The sequence below is a fragment of the Diplotaxodon limnothrissa genome, linkage group LG5 (assembly GCF_057381915.1).
Source record: "Diplotaxodon limnothrissa isolate DT_005_m linkage group LG5, D_limnothrissa_male_GT1.1, whole genome shotgun sequence".
In the NCBI taxonomy this organism is placed as follows: Eukaryota; Metazoa; Chordata; class Actinopteri; order Cichliformes; family Cichlidae; genus Diplotaxodon; species Diplotaxodon limnothrissa.
In genome coordinates this window covers 32,036,848-32,057,559 of record NC_140600.1, presented here as the reverse complement: position 1 = coordinate 32,057,559, position 20,712 = coordinate 32,036,848, and the positions used below count along the sequence as shown (strand labels likewise).

General features: G+C 42.0%; 1 protein-coding gene across 1 annotated transcript in view; it reads right to left on the bottom strand.

Moving 5' to 3' along the window:
• Positions 1 to 988: 988 nt before the first annotated feature.
• The window catches only part of igsf21a (immunoglobin superfamily, member 21a), a 203,676-nt gene continuing 183,952 nt past the window's right edge, over positions 989 to 20,712 (bottom strand). Inside the window, exons 7-10 of the mRNA XM_085354552.1 lie at positions 15,364 to 15,464; positions 13,342 to 13,534; positions 10,746 to 10,784; positions 989 to 1,393 (exon numbers count right to left, since the gene is read on the bottom strand). Coding sequence (XP_085210678.1) covers positions 1,317 to 1,393; positions 10,746 to 10,784; positions 13,342 to 13,534; positions 15,364 to 15,464 — 410 coding nt within the window. The 3' untranslated portion in view covers positions 989 to 1,316. The remainder of the gene's footprint in view (positions 1,394 to 10,745; positions 10,785 to 13,341; positions 13,535 to 15,363; positions 15,465 to 20,712) is intronic.

Sequence of the window (20,712 nt, the reverse complement as noted above, 5' to 3'; positions counted from 1 at the left end):
TAATAATGCTGCATATCGCCTGTACACAGCATTAAAAGGCAGGACAATAAAAATAATTTGTGAAACACTGTTTTAAGCAAAGTCAAGGCTTTTGAGTTTTGTCATCTCTCCATTTTAATAGAGGTGAAATGAAACAAATGCAACAACCCTGTTTACACAAGCTGCCTCAGGTGAACTCCTCCCTGGGATGGCGGCTAAAATGATCCTACTAGTACTGTAAATGTCTGGGTAAGAGTTACGTATTGTACACAATGTAGGTCACTTAAGATAGTATGTCACAAGTAAATAACTGGATTACAGGCCAGTGACAATGAGTTGCAGTGCTGTCATTTGCAACACACCAAAAGGAGAAAGAATCTTCAAACGTCACATGCACCACAACCCCAAAACAGCAGACATATGTTAGATACTTTTTACTCTGTCCTTGGAGACCTGCCATATAGATATAAAAAGCCAAAATGAGAAACAAAAAGGCTGTTAATGTTTCCATCCTTTTCAGCCAAGAATTATCTCTGAAAACAGAGTTGAATGAAGTACAAACAAGGGTGGAGGAGTGTAAACTCCAATTATTTCAGCAACCATCCCTCACCATAACCCATATAACCTCTTTTAATTATTTTTCAGTATTTACACTGATGTACACAAAATACACTCAAAATGAGATTTTTTTTCTAGTTTCTGCATTTAAATCCTCTCGTACATTCTGAGCCATCAGAAAGAAAACAAAAGAAAAGAAAAAAAGAAATTTGTATATTAATAAAAAAGCGTCTCCACTTCGAGCATCTGTATTTATTCTCCCATGGTTTATCAGCTTGCTCTCAGTCAGGTACATCCCAGGATATGTAGCAGGTGTGGTTGATGTGGTGTCGCAGTCTAAAATCAGTTCCATTTTTCATATCTCAGTACCAATAATATTGTGAGTCAATAAAATAAAATCCAAATGCTTTTTTTCTTTTCCATTTCAAATCAACTGATTTTATTGGTCAACAGGCAGACGTGGGACAAGAAACGAAAAAAAGGTGTAACTGGGCGGGGCTATATAGGAGGTGGTTACCGTCATGTTCATCATGTTGTTCTTTTCATATCATTATCTTGGTTATTATTTTTGTTACAAAAACAGTGTAGAGCCATCGTGTGGTGGCACTGTTTCCTGATCGACTGACGTATGCAGGGTCTGTTGATGACTGGAGAAGGCTTGTGGGACTGTGGGAATTAAGTTTTGTGTGATTGTGTGTGTGTGTGTTACTGTGTGCATGTGTTGATGTTACATAAGAAGGGCAAGTATGTGTGAGCGAGAACGTCTTGGATGAGAGGTTTCACGTCAGTTCCACTGTCACTGTGAGGACAAGTGCCATCCACGTTAATCCGAGCATATCCATGCGGGGGGCTTCATCTACAAAACCAAAGAAAACGACAATCAGACCGTTTCATTCATCGTTTTGATGTATTGTAGTGCATTAATAATAAATTTAAAAACACAAAGCAATTGTTCATCCCACTGAGCAATTCTTCTGAATTATACTCGTGCTTGAAGTGGCTAAATATGTTATTTACAGTAAAATAGGAATTTCATCAAGAAGGGATTTTTAAGGGCATTGAACTGTTCTATGTTTTCACTCAACTGAAAACAATTAAATAAACAAGACCATATTGTGATGGGATCATAACAGCTGCCAGTGAGTTCTCCCACCAGGCCTATTGTGGAAAATATTTTTATGTTTATAAACCAGATAAAGACACCTATGAGACTTACAAATACATTAAGAATGCAAAAGACTGTGTTATCAGAGCTTAAAGCGGCTCAAGGCCTACTCCAGGTGCCCTTTACCCAGTACTCACGGGTGACATGACACCAATCTTCACAACCGATCCCAACTATACACCTGTAAAATTTTGGGACTGTATCTTGCACGGCTGTCCACATACCCATCTGAAAGTACTTCAAACCACTTATTTGACAGTTCCACCTATAGTAGGCATCCCCAGGACCACATTTTGCCATGACACACAGACAGTTAGACAGACTTACAAGGTGAAAACAATAGTGGCCATGCTGCTGTAGCTTATAAAATTGTTTATGGCACACACATAAACTATTTTAACCTGATTGTTGCTTATAGACTGAGACTTTGCTTCATCAGAAAAACATTTCTTCTCTAAATGTCTCAACTCAGGGGCTTGAAATCACTTGAGGTACAGCTGCAATCAAAATTATTTAGCCCTGCTGAGCTGTTAAGGGTTTATCTATTAAACCTTCCAAAGATGTTTATAAATTTTTATAAATCACATTTGAGTCGAGAGATGTAATCAAAATAACATGTTTAAAATGTTTAACATCTTATGTAGGTGGATGACATTTTTGAAATACATCCATTCATTAATTTTCGTAACTGTGTGTTTAATTCAGAGTGAAATATAGAAATGTAGATGAGAATGATTCAATTATTTCATAAAACTGTTGTTTTTAAATAACTTACTATTAAACTTACCACATGTCAGGATATAATTAAACTATTGGGAACTAAAATGCTATAACAGCACCTGAATTTGCTTCAGCTGTGATAAAGATGTACCAAAATCTTGTCTCAGCACGTGCTCCAGCTGTGTAATCAACTTGGCAACCTGAGTTATTGTTTTAAAGGGTAACAGTTATTTCACCAAAGTGTATTAGTTAAAGACATGAAAGGCCCAGACAAGAAGACATCACCAACAAGACAAGCACGCATGGATGTGGTTGCCTTTAGCTGTTGCAGAAAAGGGAAAAATCGACTGTGACTGACATTACGGATTTGGTGAAATACCAGGCGATTTAGCCCAGGCACATGCCTGGTGGTCATCTCAGTCCCCGGATATGAATCATCTTGAAAATCACTAGTTTGGGATTTAACAAAAGCACAGGAAGAATGGACTAGCAGTCAAAAAAGAGAGGTACCGGAAGCCTGTGAGAAACTACACAGAAACACTTATTGGAGATCTAAAGTCGAGGGATCCTATTAAAAGCTGCCTGCTATCGGATCTTTAAAGAGAAATTTCAATTTATATTTAGCACTATTAGCAAAGTCAACATTATGTTTCAAGATTCGTAGAAATATAGATTAATGTATTAGTCCTTCTTTAACTGTTAAAAACTTTATTTGACACATGTATTCATTAGATTTTGACACATTACTCCAACTTCTTGCTGCTTAAGAGGGTTAAATGATTTCCTATTGCAGCTGAGTAATAGTAAATCCCTGTTTTCCCCTGCTTTTGAAGTGCTAAATTATATGATACAGCAATGACATAAAATCCAAAAATCCCTGTTTGATCTCGCTAACAGTTAAGCTGAATATAAACATTGGTCTTTATTTCTCATTCTTGAAAAATTAAATGCCTGGATATGGTGAACAATACTTCTATTTACAGTGTTTGCGCTTTTCATTTAACAGCATTGTACTACATTACAGAAGAGAAGTCATGAAAGAAACTTGCTTTGTGCAGCTAATGCTTTCTGAACCTCCCTTGTGGCTGCTGAGGGAGAAAAGTTGTGAACGACCGTGGGTGTGTCTTTGCTGATATAACCGGCAATTTGTCCCAGTAGTGCCAAGACTGTGGCTACAATCACTCTCACTATGAGAGGATGACCACACTGTGTGCGGTAAGATTGAGGTTCAAAATTTAATCTGGTTAGGCCTGTTAGATAACACAGCAAGCGATTCTGAAGGATCCACCCGCTCCACCCACTGACAAATGTTAATTAGTAAGAGTTAAATCAAAAAGAGTTTCACAAATTAATCAGGATTCCATGATAAATCACTTCTGAAGGTTAATTTCAGGAGAACTCTAGAGTGCCATCTGACATTTTACATACATTAAATTCCACTTTATTTATGCAAGTCACATAACATCAGACAATAACAACTGGATCTTTTCAATAAATACCTCATCTCATTTGGTAATGAGCTCACCCAACCATAAGATCATCATCTGAGGTTCTATTCCAGTCTACAGTCATGGATGCAAGTCACCCAGCCATCTGTTTACCTTCAGTTTTTGGCTCAGACCTCAATGCATTTCTGCCAACCTGATTTTTTTTAGACAACTGGGTGTCACGGTCCTGGGTCGGGTCGACCCAGCATTTTGAGTTTCTTATGTTTTGGTTTATTTTTGCATTATGGATTGGTTATTCTCTGGTGATACTGTTTTGATTACAATTATATTCTGATTCTTTAGTTATCTGATGATGATGTTGATGACGATGATGATTATGTCTGGTTTAGGTTTTGTTATCTTGCCCTTATGTTTGGTTTAGGTTGCCTGTGCTTGGTCTTCTCTGCCCGTATGTCCCTCTGTTTGTCCATGACGTCATTATGCCTGTTTACGAGTCTGTCTCTGTCTGGCGTGTGCTTCCTGTCTTATTTTGTAGGTCTGTGTCCTTTGTCAGTGCGTTCAGCTTTGTGCTCTCCCTGTCTCGTCAGTGTAATCAACGTCAGCCGTGTCTCCCAGCTGTTTCCTCTTTGCTCCGTTCACCTCTTGTATTTAGTGTCTGTGTCTTCCCCTACTCGGTGTCGCATCGTTAACGTCTGTTCACCCTCACTTGCTGCGTGTTTAGGATTTCCAGTCCTCCTGCATCTCTGTTTAGAGTTTTGTTTGCTTTTGTGAGTTTTATTTTATCTTGATGTTCTGCTCCAGCAATAAAGCTGCATTTTCTGTCTAAACCTCGTGTCCTGAGAATCCTGCATTTTGGGTCCACCACTCCTGCCTGCCTGCCACACAGCCGACCATGACAGAACGATGCGACCATTTCCTGGACCCAGCGGATTCATCCCGGGAACATGACCTCTCCCGCATCCACCGCCTGATCGAGCGGGTCTCCCACACTAAGGACGCTAAGACTATGGCAGTTGGGATTAACGCTATAGAAGCGATCCTGGAGGGGAATCCTCATTTGCGCACACTAAAGGGATTTAGGGGCTTCATAGACCAGCTGCATGAAGCCCAGGAGGTGCTACAGGCTCGGGAGCTTGCAGCTTTTGTCCGCGCCCAGTATTCTTCGCCGAAGCCGTCGCATCGGCAGCAGCCGCAACACAAGGAGCTCTCCGCGGAGTCGGCCGCCGTACAGCAGCAATTGCAACAGGGGAAAGGCGTTTCCGCACCGCGGCCACAGAGCTCCACTTCTTGCCGCTCAGGGCTTAATTCACCTGCCTCCTGCTTGGCGGCGATGTGGTCGCAGGACGAGGACGAGGACGTCTTTTCTCCATCGTCACCAGTTTCTCCTGTCGCCTCAGCCCCTGCCGCCAGGAGGAAGCGGCGCCACCGCCGTCATTCCTCACTACAACCGGAGCCCAATCACTCGTCAGAACAGCAGGCAATGGTGAGTGATGTTGACTGTACCCCTATTGCTTCACCTGCAAATAGTAATGGGAACTGTTTTCTTCTCACGGCTAAGAGTAGTGAGGTGAAGGCGGTTTGTTCCATGGACGTTCACCCCGGCCCAGTAGAAAGAAAAGACTCCCTGACTCATTATGTTGATGCTTTTTCCGCTGAAGAACCAGAATGTATGGGCAAAACTCTGATTGTGCACCCTCTGTTGGAGCCTGCTAAGAACTTTTCTGTCGATACAGAGTTAACCCCGGACAGTTTGAATTCAGTTTTGACATGTACTGCTGAATCTATGAATCGCGCTGTGGGTTCGCAACCCAAGAATGGGGAGGGGGACTTAACGGGCTGTTTCTGCCCTGTTCTCTTAGAGCAGAGAAGCCTAAGCAGAACTGTTTCTTCTGAACTCCTTCAGCTAGTTAAACCGAGCCCTAGAGGCTCAGGGGAGCCTATACCACCCCCTGCATCACGCTCACTACAAACACCTCCTCAACCGTTAGCCCGTTCAGCAGCCCAGCTAGCTGTTCAGCTGCCCTCAGCTCAGTCAGCTGCCCAGTTAGCCACTCCGTTACCCGCAGCTCAATCATCTGCTCCTTCACTAGTTTCATTCTCCCCACAACGGTCACTTCAGTCTTTCTCAACCCAGTCTCCTGCTGAGCAGCCATCTTTTCTCACTCGTATTAAGCAGGAAAACATGCTCAACAGGACTGTTTTCGTTCCTCGAAAGCTGGCCCGATTAGAGACATTTACTACCTCCAGGGCCTCCCCAGAGTCCGAGTTTCAACCCGCAGTTGACTCTGGACCCCTGGGGGCTAAGGAGTCAGCCGATGACTGCACCCAACTGTTGCCTCCTGAGCCTAACCTATGTGTTGCTCAGCCCCAGTCAGCATCAACGCTGCCAGAGGCCCGTGTGCCTGCTGGTCCTGTTCTGTCCCTGCCAGAGGCCCGTGTGCCTGCTGGTCCTGTTGCGTTCCTGCCAGAGGCCCGTGTGCCTGCTGGTCCTGTTCTGTCCCTGCCAGAGGCCCGTGTGCCTGCTGGTCCTGTTGCGTTCCTGCCAGAGGCCCGTGTGCCTGCTGGTCCTGTTGCGTTCCTGCCAGAGGCCCGTGTGCCTGCTGGTCCTGTTGCGTTCCTGCCAGAGGCCCGTGTGCCTGCTGGTCCTGTTGCGTTCCTGCCAGAGGTCTCCGCACCTGCTGGTTCTGTTCTGTGTGTGCCAGGGGCTCCAGTGCCCACTGGTTCTGAGACTGTTTTTGCTGGGGGGCCCGAGGAGCCCGTCCAGCCTTCTGCCTCGTCAGCTGGGGGGCCCGAGGAGCCCGTCCAGCCTCCTTCCTCGTCAGCTGGGGGGCCCGAGGGGCCCGTCCAGCCACCAGCTGCTCCACCAGCAGCCTCATCCACGCTTGCAGCAGCAGTTTCATCCATGCCGCCACCTGCTGCAGCGCCTCCGTCTGCATCCTCCACGCCGTTGCCTGGCCCGGCCTCTGCTGCATCCTCCACGCCGTCGCCTGGTCCGGATTCAGCATCCTCAGCGTCGCCTGGTCCAGCGCATGCTTCGGCTTCATCCGCTTCACCTGGTCCAGCCACTGCTTCATCCTCGCCTGGTCCGGCCTCCGTGTCTTCAGCCTCGCCTGGTCCGGCCTCCGTGTCTTCAGCCTCGCCTGGTCCGGCCTCCGTGTCTTCAGCCTCGCCTGGTCCGGCCTCCGTGTCTTCAGCCTCGCCTGGTCCAGCCTCTGCATCCCCGTCTGGTCCAGCCTCTGCATCCCCGTCTGGTCCAGCCTCTGCATCCCCGTCTGGTCCAGCCTCTGCATCCCCGTCTGGTCCAGCCTCGTCATCCCCGTCTGGTCCAGCCTCTGCATCCTCGTCATCCCCGTCTGGTCCAGCCTCTGCATCCTCGTCATCCCCGTCTGGTCCAGCCTCCGCTTCCGCCTCGTCTGGTCCAGCCTCCGCTTCGCCTGGGGCTGCAGGGGCCACGCAGCCTTCAGGTCCCCTACTACCGCCTCCACATCGTCGGTCATCTGCCAGGCCGCTTGTTGGGCATCTCCGCCACCGTGGACGCCCTCCTGAACACCCTCCTGAACGCCACCACTGCCTTCCGCGTGGCCGGCCCCCGGAACTGTTTGCCCGTCGTCGCAGTTGCCGTCCACACGGTCGGCCCCCGGAACTGAACTGTTTTGGCCTCCTGCGCTGTCGGCCTCCGGGTCGGCCCCCTGAACTTGACCTTCTGGGTCTTTCTGGGCTCTGTCCCTCCTTCCTGGTCCCCCGCCGCCCACCCTGGTTGGGTTGTTTTCTGTTTTTGGCTGTTTTTTGTGCTTCTGTTGGGCGGTCTGGAGCCCGCCCTTGTGGGGGGGGTACTGTCACGGTCCTGGGTCGGGTCGACCCAGCATTTTGAGTTTCTTATGTTTTGGTTTATTTTTGCATTATGGATTGGTTATTCTCTGGTGATACTGTTTTGATTACAATTATATTCTGATGATGATGTTGATGACGATGATGATTATGTCTGGTTTAGGTTTTGTTATCTTGCCCTTATGTTTGGTTTAGGTTGCCTGTGCTTGGTCTTCTCTGCCCGTATGTCCCTCTGTTTGTCCATGACGTCATTATGCCTGTTTACGAGTCTGTCTCTGTCTGGCGTGTGCTTCCTGTCTTATTTTGTAGGTCTGTGTCCTTTGTCAGTGCGTTCAGCTTTGTGCTCTCCCTGTCTCGTCAGTGTAATCAACGTCAGCCGTGTCTCCCAGCTGTTTCCTCTTTGCTCCGTTCACCTCTTGTATTTAGTGTCTGTGTCTTCCCCTACTCGGTGTCGCATCGTTAACGTCTGTTCACCCTCACTTGCTGCGTGTTTAGGATTTCCAGTCCTCCTGCATCTCTGTTTAGAGTTTTGTTTGCTTTTGTGAGTTTTATTTTATCTTGATGTTCTGCTCCAGCAATAAAGCTGCATTTTCTGTCTAAACCTCGTGTCCTGAGAATCCTGCATTTTGGGTCCACCACTCCTGCCTGCCTGCCACACAGCCGACCATGACACTGGGACTGATTTCTGTGGCAACATGTTTTTTAAAAAAAAGAAGGATGACTTTACCTCAGATATACTGGCTCTAAAATGTCAGCTGGAATCATAATGCTTTCTTTTCACACGAATACTTTGACTCCAGAGAAGGTTTAAGTTAAGTTAGCTGGCTTTACAAATCGGCTCGACATTTCTGACAGTGGCTTTGACGCATCCGTTTGTATGCCCACCAGTCTGAATCCTTTCTGATCTGACTTGTGTTCTAATAAAGGTTTTTGGAAAATGTATATTATGTGATTACTACACACGGCTCTTGCAATATTGCTATTTTTGACTCGGTGAATGCAAAGTCCGTCAGCTATGACTTGTATTGAATCTTGCCTTATGGTTAAACAGCTGTGTCTCAGCAAAGCGGATGCATTTTGCACCATAGGGCGACAATTCCAAACTTGTGATGCTTCTACCACCCTTGACTGACTGGTAGAGTTTTATGTGACAGGAAACATGTCACATTTTTATTCAAAATTCACTCATCTATTAAATTCTGTTCATTGCAACATCATGTAGCTTGACAATTTGTTTCAGAGACTAGTATTCTTGTCTATGATAGACTTGACTGACTGGCAGATGTGGCGCTTCCTACTTGCACCAGATGAGGAGTCCAGCATTCAGGCATTAAGCTGCGGCACGTGTGTAGTGACCTCTTGGGGCTATGTTGTACCAATTTGACTTGCATGCAAGGCATGTCTGCGCGTCCATGCTGACCTGATTCTGTCCTTGCTGTGACACACCTGCTCCTGTGCTTACCATAGCATTTGCATTCCTAGATTTGCATCCTTAAGATAGGAAGGGAACAGGAGAGGAAGACGGGGGTGGCGGGGGGGACAAATGGCAAAATGAAGAGTAAAAAAAATGGATAGTGGGAGAAAGGTTTATAGGAAACAGGAAAAAAATAGTAAAGTGCTGCTGGACTACAAGGCTGTTCAAATTTTGCCTGACTTTAAGCTTAAAGACAGCTCTGCATGCCATCTGCTTGGGAAGCTGTTCCCACTGTTTATTGGGACAAACATAGGCAGTGCACACATGCACTGAGGATTATACTTCAGGCAAATATATCATTCAGATGTGTTTTCCAGTTAAGCAAAATCAAATCCTTGCAAAAAATAATTTTATATATATATATATATATATATATATATATATATATATATATATACATACATACATACATACATACATACATGCAAGGCATAACATAGGTTCTTTATTCCTTTTGCATCTAAAAGTAAGAGAAGTTACAATTTACAACAGCTAATAAATACACTCCTGTGTGAACTAATCCACAAATAGTGTCATGCTGTACTTCATCACTTTTCGGAGCATGGGGGGAAATTACACTAGAAAGAGTCTCCATATGTTTAACTGAGTTATCCCTATTTCTGTATCTAAACCCTGATTTCTGTCTCTATATGATTATGTTCTTATTTGAGTCTTGGTGAGTCATGATTCAGAAACCCACCAGTCAAGAATCCAGAGTCTGGCTTTTAACCAGCTCTGAATGTTTTCTTATACTACAGCATAATCTGCACTCCACATGAGGCCGACGTGATGGAAAATCTGCATCAAAAACAGAGATTGTGAGCTAGGCTCAAGAGAAAAAAACAGGAAAAATAAATATGATGGAGGAGGGAAAATAGAAAAAGCAGAGAGAGGGAAATAAGGTGGTGACAAAAGGAAAAGAGCTACCAAAAATGGATGAAGCACTAAGAGAAACTGGCACTGGGAGATAGAAAGTGAGTACAAAAGCCAGGGAGATAGAACTGAAAGACAAACAGAAAAAAATTAGAGCTAAAAGAGAGAGGGAGGGGCAAGAAAACAGGAAAGATGGAAAGGTTGTTGTCACAGCCCTGCGGCTTCTCCTGACAATCCCTCATCTTTACATATGATAATCTCAGAAGCCGCAAATGAGGCACCAATGCATATATGAAACACCGATAATCTCACACTTAGCCATAAGTGACAGGCACGGTTAGTCAGTGGAAGGGTTTGTTGCTTGCTGGTACTGAACATCAGCAAAGATTAATCCTGAATGAATCACTCTCATGCAGTGTATCTGGGGCAAAGTATTCAGGGCAGAATCAAAAAACATCCATCTGTCAATACGCTGAATGTCGAAACCGCAGTCAGCTAAAGAATTTGGTACTTTGATCAGTGCTACGTTTCTGCACACATTTTCTCACTGAACCGACTGCAGTGTCACAGTTGGTTCTCATATTACATACAGCATGTCTGAAAATGTGATGATCAAACAATACAGCCAGAATTATGAGATGCATTATTATGAAAAACACATACACTGAATGCTTGTCAGTTCTGTGGTTGAAATACTTACTGTTTAGATTCTGTGTGTTTTTCATCATGCTTGGATTTTCTGTTGAAAGGACAAAAAAAGAAAGATCAGGGAAACAATCAACCATTAATGTAGACACAGTTTATGTATAGAACTGAATTATATGCAAACAAAGAAGGAAAACTTCAGCAGCAATATCTGACAAAAGCTGTAGCTTTTAGTGACACTGAACTATGAAGTTCCTGTAGCACATGCTAAATGGCAGGTCCCCAGTCGGAAAGGCTGGGGCTGCAAATGGACCTGGGAACACACAGCACTGCAAAACAACAACCTAGACAAATTTTTAGCAGCACTGCGATCCGTGAACTAAAGCTGTGGCAAGGCAGTCTTAGAAAGACGTTTGGAGAAACCTACTGCACCTTTAATAAGCAGCACTGGTGTCTACCCTGCACAATCCTCTCTGACCATGTAGTTTCAAAGACCTCATAGGGATGAAGTAAATGCAAAAAAGGGAGCAGTGGGTTTTCAGAGCATTGGCAACAACCTTTAATTCCACTTTGTGAGCTATTTTTGGATGTTAGATGTTGTATATGAGCAGGTGGAAGCCACATATAAAGCACAGTGTGAAACTTTACTTGTTTCATTGCAACCATATTAAGATAGAAGCTCCTCTGAGATGCCCAGAGAAATTAGTGTCTGCACTCTCCATATGCACGCTTGTGTTTGCCTGCCCAGCACATTTGCATAGGCATACATATTTGCGTGTCTCTGCATGTGTGTGAAGTACAGTTGTCTGCCTGTGTGTTTGTCCCTACTGGGTTTCTCATTTCTGCTGACTCACTTCAAAGTAATCTGACTGGATATTATCACTGAGGGTGGCTAGAAATGTACATCATCAAGACGTGAACGCTGCTTGTCATTGGCGGAGCGTCTCTATAGCAAGCTATCATTATACTCTATTATTCTTGATGATGTATACTGAACATTTAGTGAAGTGAGCAGAGCCCCCAAGTACTTCTATCTCTTCATCCCCCCTACCCCGGCAGGTGTCTCATCTCAAGGCCATGGGGGATGGTGCCAAGGTCACTTAATCACCATTTACTTCCCCTTAGAGTGAGTGAAGGCAATCTACAAGGAGAAGGCAGACAGATGGGCCATACTAGGCACATAGCCCATGACACCTGAGGATGCATCAGGGTGTTAAATAGACATTAGTGCACTTCCTAGCAAAACGCTTCTCAAGGTAACGCCCGCCTAAAGTGGCACTTTTCCCTTAAAGTGGCTTCTTATTAGACCTGCCCAGTAATTTGTACATTTGTGACACACTTAAACCCTGTTCAAAGGAGTGTTTCAGGTGCAGAGATAGAAAGAAATGAGGATAACATGAGGATAACATGTTCTTTGTTTCAGAGTTGCTCAAGTACAAAAATGGTGTCAAGCTGCATACTACACATTTCTAAACTTCCCAAAGAAATCTCCCAGTTTTTCTTGCTTAACTTGACATCTGTATAGTACAAGTGTCAAAAATTCTCTTTACACAAGGACTGCGTAAGAGGAGTGGCTGTATCTATCTATAGTTATCGCACTTCCAAATACAGGTCTCTGTTACATGAATGCTTCACAGTAGCTCCACTCAAAGATGACCCAGCATCTTTTTGCATCTGGTATGCATGCAGGCTTGGCAGCGTTGCTGCTACAGAGAAACTATAGACAGTCATCAAGAAAGATGTGCTTAGATTTTACAGGTAACATTGAACATACATTTAAAAAGGTATTATTTTAGCTGACTTAAAGACAAGTAATGTCTGCCTACTTCTGGCTGTAACTCTGCTGTAGCCTTTTTAGCCATGAGGTCATTCAAATAAACCAATTTAATTACTGGATATCATTTACAATATGACTTTTCAGGGAAAAGTGAGTCAGGGGCTATGTTTCAACACGGGACCGACAGATTAAATTGTCAATGCACTCGTGCAAAGTGACATTTAGCTGTAACAGAAGTCATTTCATTGGAACTCTCAGAAAGGTAGATCCCAGTTCTTCCATGAGTGTCCAGTGCAAACAGAGCCAGAGGAGCAGGGCACACAGACATAACAGAACCTGTAAGCATTCCAGCTCCCACATCAACACCAGCAAATGAAGTACTTTTCTAACACTGCCAACAACAAAGTCTTTTGATTTTAGCATGAGCCTTTGATACCATAGTTGTGTTTTGGTGTTTAAGTGAGAACAGCTGAGGACATGCCATTAATGGAATAGTCACTAAATCCCTTGCTAGAGAATAGTTATTCTCAAAAGTGCTGCCCTTAAAAGAATGCATTGTGGAAGCAATTACAATCTCTTATTAATCACACACTCAACAGCATTAATGATTTATACCTAAAAGCGGTCACATAAATCTCTTAAGTATTCTTCAAAGATATTATAGATACATTAAAACGAATTTTGTAGAATTACGCAATTTTCTTTGACATTTAAATGTGTAAAATGTGTGCCTGTGAAACTGTGACAAACATTATTTCATATTTATTGTCCCCTAAATAATTCGTCAAAATTAAATATGATTTCAGTTTAACTGCTAGTGTAGCAGCTGCTTCAGAATGGGACCAGAGTATGTTGCAGAGTTCAGCGTACATACCGAAGACTATGAGGCGAGTGTGCGTATCTGTGGAACCCAGAGGATTCTGGGCTGTGCAACGATACATGGAGCCGTTAAGCTCAGCTGGCACTCTCTCCAAAATCAGCTCCCTCCCCTCTCGCTGAGTGCTCCCATCCAGCAGGCGGCCCCCCACCCTCGTCCAGGTGAAGAGTGGCTCAGGGAAAACCTCGTTCTATCAACACCCAAATGGAATGGAAAGAAAAATAGGAACGAAAAGAAAAAAAATGCAGATGAATGGTGTTGAAAGGGCAGAACAAAGAAAGTCTGTGAGTGTCAGCCAAGAGATTAACAGCAAAGTATACATGAATAATACAAGCTCCAATTTCCCCCTAATGCAAAGGCAAGTTAACAACATGCATTAATAATCATGCTTCACTTTACAACAGTTTTACACAGATAGGCGTTTGTATCACTCTAACTATGCATCCTCAAAGGAAAAATTACATGACAAAAAAAGACACATTTAAAAGATTTCTAAAAAACATGCTCCAGTCTCCAGGGCTCCAGAGGACCAGAGCCCCGACTTAGGGATGTATTGAAATGTCAGCACCATAACCTCACATTTTGAGAAAAACATACCACATGAAGTTAGTGTAGAACTGAAGTCCTGTATGTGCTATCACTAACTGTGCTGAAAAAGTAACCGTCAGTGTGGCTGTTTCTGCTCAAGAGTAGTTTTTCCTACAGAGGTCCATGAACTCAAGAGCTAGCTTATTTGGCAAATTCACAAATGCAGAGTGAAGCAAAACAAACAACATTTTCAGCTACTGCAGTTTGCCCTTCTTCCACAGTTTTTCAAGCACAGTGTATACTCTACTATAGATGTGAGCAAGTCTACTGTGTTTTAAGACAGAACAATCTTAAACTTGAACTTGTTGCACTTGTTTTTAAGACAATGATGTAATGAATACTGCTGTATAATAATACGAATATAATTAAAAACATATTCAAGACTGACAAACAAACAACACATCAATGAGAAGGAACAGAAAAAAAAATCCTCTGTAAAAGAAGCATCAACAACAAATTCCGCAGAGGAACATCTTATTTCATCACAAAGGCAGGCAGCAAAATTATTAGTCTTGGCACAGTATCGTATCTATTGTGAAACCCCAAAGCCTAGGGCCCGGGGAAGGATAAGGGAAATTTGCTTTCTGATCAATCTGTACGAACTGATGCCTACGCTGCCGAAGGGCCCAACTGGCTGCGTGCCACAGTCAAGCCTGTTTATAATAACCAAACTTAACCCTGTTAAAAAAAAAGCTTTAAAATAATCTTAAGGTCACTGGGCAGACATGCATGTATAAATCTTTGACGTCAATAACTCAGTGTACTAAACTGACAACAACAACAATCCAGAATTTTAACTTTGTTCCATAAAATTTCATAAATTTCATTTCATTAAATTAAATTTGAAATCTGAAGTATGATTCCTATAGACTACAAAGTAACAAAGGGCACCTGCGCTGTGCACCATTAGGCTGTTTTATATCAGGATTAGCCATATTCGATTCACCTGACTGACTCTCAATGTGTCATTTCTGTCAAAGATATCAGGACCACCCAGAGACCATTCACACAAAAGACACCTGCTCCTATTTGGGAAAAGAAATCAGGAAGTCTGAAAGCAGCATCAAAGCTGATAGCATAGTTTCCAACCTAACATAAGCATGTACTTTTGAATTTATTCATTTTAATTCTTTAGTTTTAGTTTTACATTTGAAGATTTATTGAAAACAAACATTCTGAAAAGCTGCAATGTTTGGCATTTTGGGTGTACTAACTTTACTAACTTTAAGCAAAATGTTGAAATGTAAATCCATTTTTTTCAAAATAAATATTGCACATGCTTGAATAAATAGGTTAAAGAAAATATGCCTGTGCCCAGCAAAGTGGTCACTAAAGAGGAAAACTAAACAGGCTTCACTGCACATGTGCACCAATCTCCTCCTATTGCAGACTTAATTAGTCTTTCATTTTCTTAAAACCCCATGCACTTACCCCTGGCGATCCTACCTGGAATCCTTGCACAGTGATGCGCACTGTGTCCCCTACCTTTGCCCTGCTGGGGGACATCAAAAGTTTAGGACCCTTTGGAGCAGCTGAAAAGAAAAAAAGACAGAGAGACAAAGGTCATTGTACTGAATATGGGGAGCAAATCCTGCTGGATACCTGTTTGGTCGCAGAGGGAGGGATACAAATACAATTTCCTGTCTATTAAGGTCACAGGCCGAGAGGTGAGGGACCTTCAGGTTCTTTCATCCAAAGAACTGTGCTGGATTTATTCCCCTTTGGAGAGAAAAGGAACTAAATTGGGTAGATACTCATTACTAGAGGAGAATGGGAGTGAAACGGGTGGAGTGTGGAGGCAGTGAGATAAGGGACACTCACAGAGCTAATTCCCTTGTCTTGGTGCGGACAGCAGCCCCCAGATGGCTTTCATTTAGACCATCTAAAACAATGAGGCGCAAGTAGGAGAGGGAGTAGCCAGATTCTAATATCATGGAATTGTGAGGGGCCAGCGATTGTCCTGCGCATGTAGTGTTGAGATAAAATGAATGATTTGCATAATGCTATTAAAAAAAATGAAGGTAAGTCATTTCATTGCAGCTAAACTGCACAGCACGCTGCATTAGGACAATATAAGCAGGTTCTGCACGATTTGTGATGATTAACAGCTCCCCTAAAGATAACTGCTCCAGATGCTGCACAGTTCCATATGTTAAACAAATGGACTGAGCATCACATGCAATGAGACTCAGGCTAAGAGTATCCTATCAGTAACGCCTGTACAATGCAACCCAGGAGTTCTTCTGTTTAATTTGGTTCCAACTCTTAATATAAATCACACAGGGTGTTTGCTTTCATTGATGAACTAAAGCATAAATAAATAAACAGACAAATGACCTATACTTTTCGGCAATTAATCTGGAAACAAACTGTCCAATGCTACTAATGAATCACAGACTTTTCTTAGGCAGTCAATGACTACCAGCCTGTATCAGACTAATGGATTCAGAAATTACACTGTGGATTGTGCGTGTGACACTGTCCACAGTATAACATCCTCTCCTAGGGAATGTTATATAAAGCAGAAACAAAAGCAATTTAATTCCATGAAAATTTGCAAAAGAAGCGACTGAAAAGCGATATTATTAAATATCATCATAGTCATCATCATTATTTTTATTGTTGTTATTAGCAAAACTTGTTATTCTCTACAAGCTGATGTATCTGTTCAGACCCCAAGCAGCGTAAACGGGTGCAAATTCCAAAAAGAAATTTTGGCAACAGCAACCTTAAAAAAGAAAAATCAAACTCAGGCAAAATAATCACATCTTAGCCCTGGCATCCAAACCGGAGACATCATGTGAGAAATTTGACATGAGTGTTCCATCTCACGCTGAAGACGGATGGCATTTAACAGGCTAGTTTTGGCATGGTAGTGTGAAGCACTGTATTTCCACCTCCTACACACTAACAGAAGGGTATTTTTAAATACTGGTGTCATGGCGTCACATAGAGCTCGCCAGGCATATGGCTGGGAAGATGATGGCCGATTTCTGGGATTTGCTCCAGCAGTGACAGATGGCGTCCTACGTCACCATCTTTGATTATGGCAGCATGCAGCGTGATGGACATGATACAGCTTCTTTGAGGTGAGGGCATCACAGGAGAAATGAGCCACGGTCCCATGAGACCTAATGTCACTTAAGGCCCAACTTCTTAAAGAAAGAACTGTTATGACTTTAAGAGAGGTCAGAGAATAAACATGCCCCCCAGAAAAGCAACTGCACACCATGCATCAGGTGTGCTTTAATATCAAGAGAAGGAATCAACAGGTCTGCCCAGCTGTACACCAGACTTAAACCATTGAAGGGAACCTACCGTATTAGCCGGGTGACTGGTTCGGTTTAGAAAGAGAAGGTGAAGAGGCTTGCAGCTGAATTTAGAGGCCTGACTGACTGCCAGATTGTACCATCATGATGAATCAGGCCCCATGCTATGTGTTTCTTAGAGTTACCTTACACACTAGGTGGCTAAAAACACTAAAATAAGACAGACCGATGACCATGGAATTATGTTGCAGTTGAACAAAGTCACAACATAGCGACATACTGCAACACATTACATGCACACACATAATCCTCATAAATATTCAGACATGCAAACGCACACACAGATCACAGATGTGTTCCTGAAACGGAGCACCTGATGATCAGGACCTGGCACAGCAAAGACTGGACTGTTTAAATTCCTGGAGTCCTTTTCACTGCTGTAGGGTGTGGTGACATTTCCATCTCTTGTCTAATTATATTCTAATAAATCCAAGCCAAAAACTTATTTTAATTTTTAGGATACACTGTTCATGAATGAACTGACGTTCATGAATAAAATGGTCATGATCTCATAAAGGTGAGTCACTTTTTTAGACTTGTGAAGACCAGCACCAGATTCATTTTCATTTGTATGGTGAGCACAGAGCCAATCATGAATATTCATGAAGTGTGATACAACATTGGTCGATTGTCAGACTGTCGTTCTGTCTCCTGTGGCGATATTAAATCTCTGAAAGATTTATTACTTATGAGCACTGAAAAGATCTCCCTTTCATTTCCTGACCAAACACACCTGAGAGAACCAAGAGGGTGTGTGTATGAGTGCAATTATCCAGTTACAACTGCATAATAAATGAACTGGGTATGTAAGCGATGAGAATCCTAAGGTGAGCTGTTTTACACAGTCACATTGAATTAGAGTTACTGATATACTCTAGAAACCTAGTGCCATTTAGTCTGGCAATAATATTCAACACAATTTGGTACGTGAATCACAACCATATTACCTTTTTTTCCTAAATACTCTTCCATTCCAAGATGGATCAAGCTCTGAGCAGGTCAGTGAATGCTTTGAATTTCAAGTACGCTCAATCAACAATCAACAAACGCACATTTTCTGTTCTCATTTTTTTTCTACTGATGCTTCTTCCATCTCTTTAAAAGAACAAAGGTAGTGCTAAATTAATGACTTCAAACACAGCACAGAAAGGCTTGTCAAAATATTAACACTTTTGACATTTAGCAAGAGTTTCACAGGGCCCATTTCCCCCAGGTTGTGTCATCTGTATTATCAACATGCAAAAAAGGCAAAGAGCTGTTAGAATCCTTACAGCAATTTACTTTGTCTTGCGAAGACAGCTCGTGCCATTATACCTTCAACTGATGCCGCCTGCCTCCCTCTAGCAAGTGATGTACTATATTTCTATTCACTTGGGAGATGAGGGTGACAGTTATTACATTTTAAAAGACGATTTTGTGGTATGAGAAATTCCCATTTGAAAAAGTGACAATGCCAGTCGCAACAATTGGTTTTTAAATAAGGGCCAAAGGGCTTTGTTAGGCAGTAGATCCTCTTCAGGGATATGGCTGGTAATATTTCATATTTTTCTCAATATCAATGATTTCCATTAAAAGTTTAAAACCATCAACAAATTGATATAAGTACAGTGCCAACGACAGGTGAAGCCTCTATTATTTCGTTAGAACTCTATTGCTATCCAAAAACAAACAATAAAAAAACAACAAAAACAAATGTCAAAGAACCTAAATAGTGTGCTAACAGATAAAATAGCTCTATAATAACGTAAAATGAGCAAATCACAACTACAATACATGCTCACCAACAAAAAATTCAGGAAAATCAGTCCACAACTAATTATTAATCCACCATATACCATACACTATATACATGATTTTTGCCTAAAATGAACACTTCCCTTGTCAATCTGGACAGAAAACTGATCCAAAAGCTTCAACAGAAAGGAGTGTCCCATCTCCTCTAATTGATGCCCTGCAGATTCAACCTATTTACCCACATACACATATGGAATCTGGCATAAGGTCTTTTTGGCATACAAGTTGTGAGGAAATAACACTAAACCTAAAATCCCCACTACATTTTTGTCAAACTTTTTTTCCTCAGGAATAATGTGTTGCCTAACCATTACAGGAGTCAGAGGAGTGTGAGAGAAAGTGACTCAAAGTATCAATTTGCTGTAGATAGCTAGAAATTCATTATTATGGTTTTTATCATATATGGCAAGTGTCTTTACAGATATCCCTTAATAGCACACTTGAATAGTTCAAAGAAGTACATTTTTACTTTCTTCATAGGATGTTGTCAGGTTTAAATTCAAGAAGATAAAGCCTTTATTCCATAAAACATTGTCTTACTTGTATGTGGGTTTTTAAACTCATGATACCAGCTATAAAAGTTGCTGTAAATTCTCCCTTTAACAAACAAACAACACATGCCATTTACATGTGTCAGACCTGCCATTTAGTTCATAAATACAGTGTAGATATTATAAATGAATACATTTTGAACAATTTTAATTTAAAAATTGTTCTATAGGTACCATATATGTCCTCAGTCAATGCTGCCTGATCCCCCAATACTAGACCTTTCAGTTGTATTGACTAACAAAATATCAGATTTTTTTTTAGAACTGCATACAGTCCCATTGCACTCTCCCAGATATTTAAGAAAACTTTAGTTGTAATCAGTCAATCAGTGTCATTTATTCAGATCTCTTTGCTCTGTATCCATACCAGTTTGCAGCCAATAATCTATGCTTGTTCACAGTGAGACTTCCAACACCTTAATGAAGAGGAAAAAGCAACAAACATTTAATAGTATAACTTTAGCAATTTTCTGTTTCCTTCAGACTTGAACAGGTGAGTTACAATTCTAAGTTATTGATTTTACGAAACCATTTTGTTTAAAACTATATTTTATTCTGGCCCGTAGAAGTTTTATTCTCACAGTAACAATTCTGATAATCTTTTTCTTTCTTCTACTAAAGAAAGAAAAATGGAGCCTGGATTTAATCATAATAATCATCATCAACAACCTCACACTCTTGTCTCTGGGTGAATCACTGCTTTTGGAAGGTTTGGTCTAGCACTTAAAAGAAAAAAAGATAAACCCATTAAGCAATAAATTAATAAATTAGTTTTTATTTATTTATTTATTTACGTAATATTGAGGCAGGGTATTTGTAAAGCTAAAAAAAATATTGACACGAAAACATCATCTCCTTCATGCATTGTATTTTCCACTTTTAAGTTGGTAATTAATTTGTAAATGCATTCTCTAAGTACTTAACGTAATAACATTTCCTATAGATGAACAATGTAACCATTGCTGCTCACCAGCACTGAAAATGGGGACTTTTAATTAAATGAAAGGCGAGGATGTGACACTGCAATGGTAAGCCAGCCACAGCCTCCTCATTCAGAGCCTCTTTTGCTTTCAAACACTGCTAACTTTTCATGGAAGATATTGTCT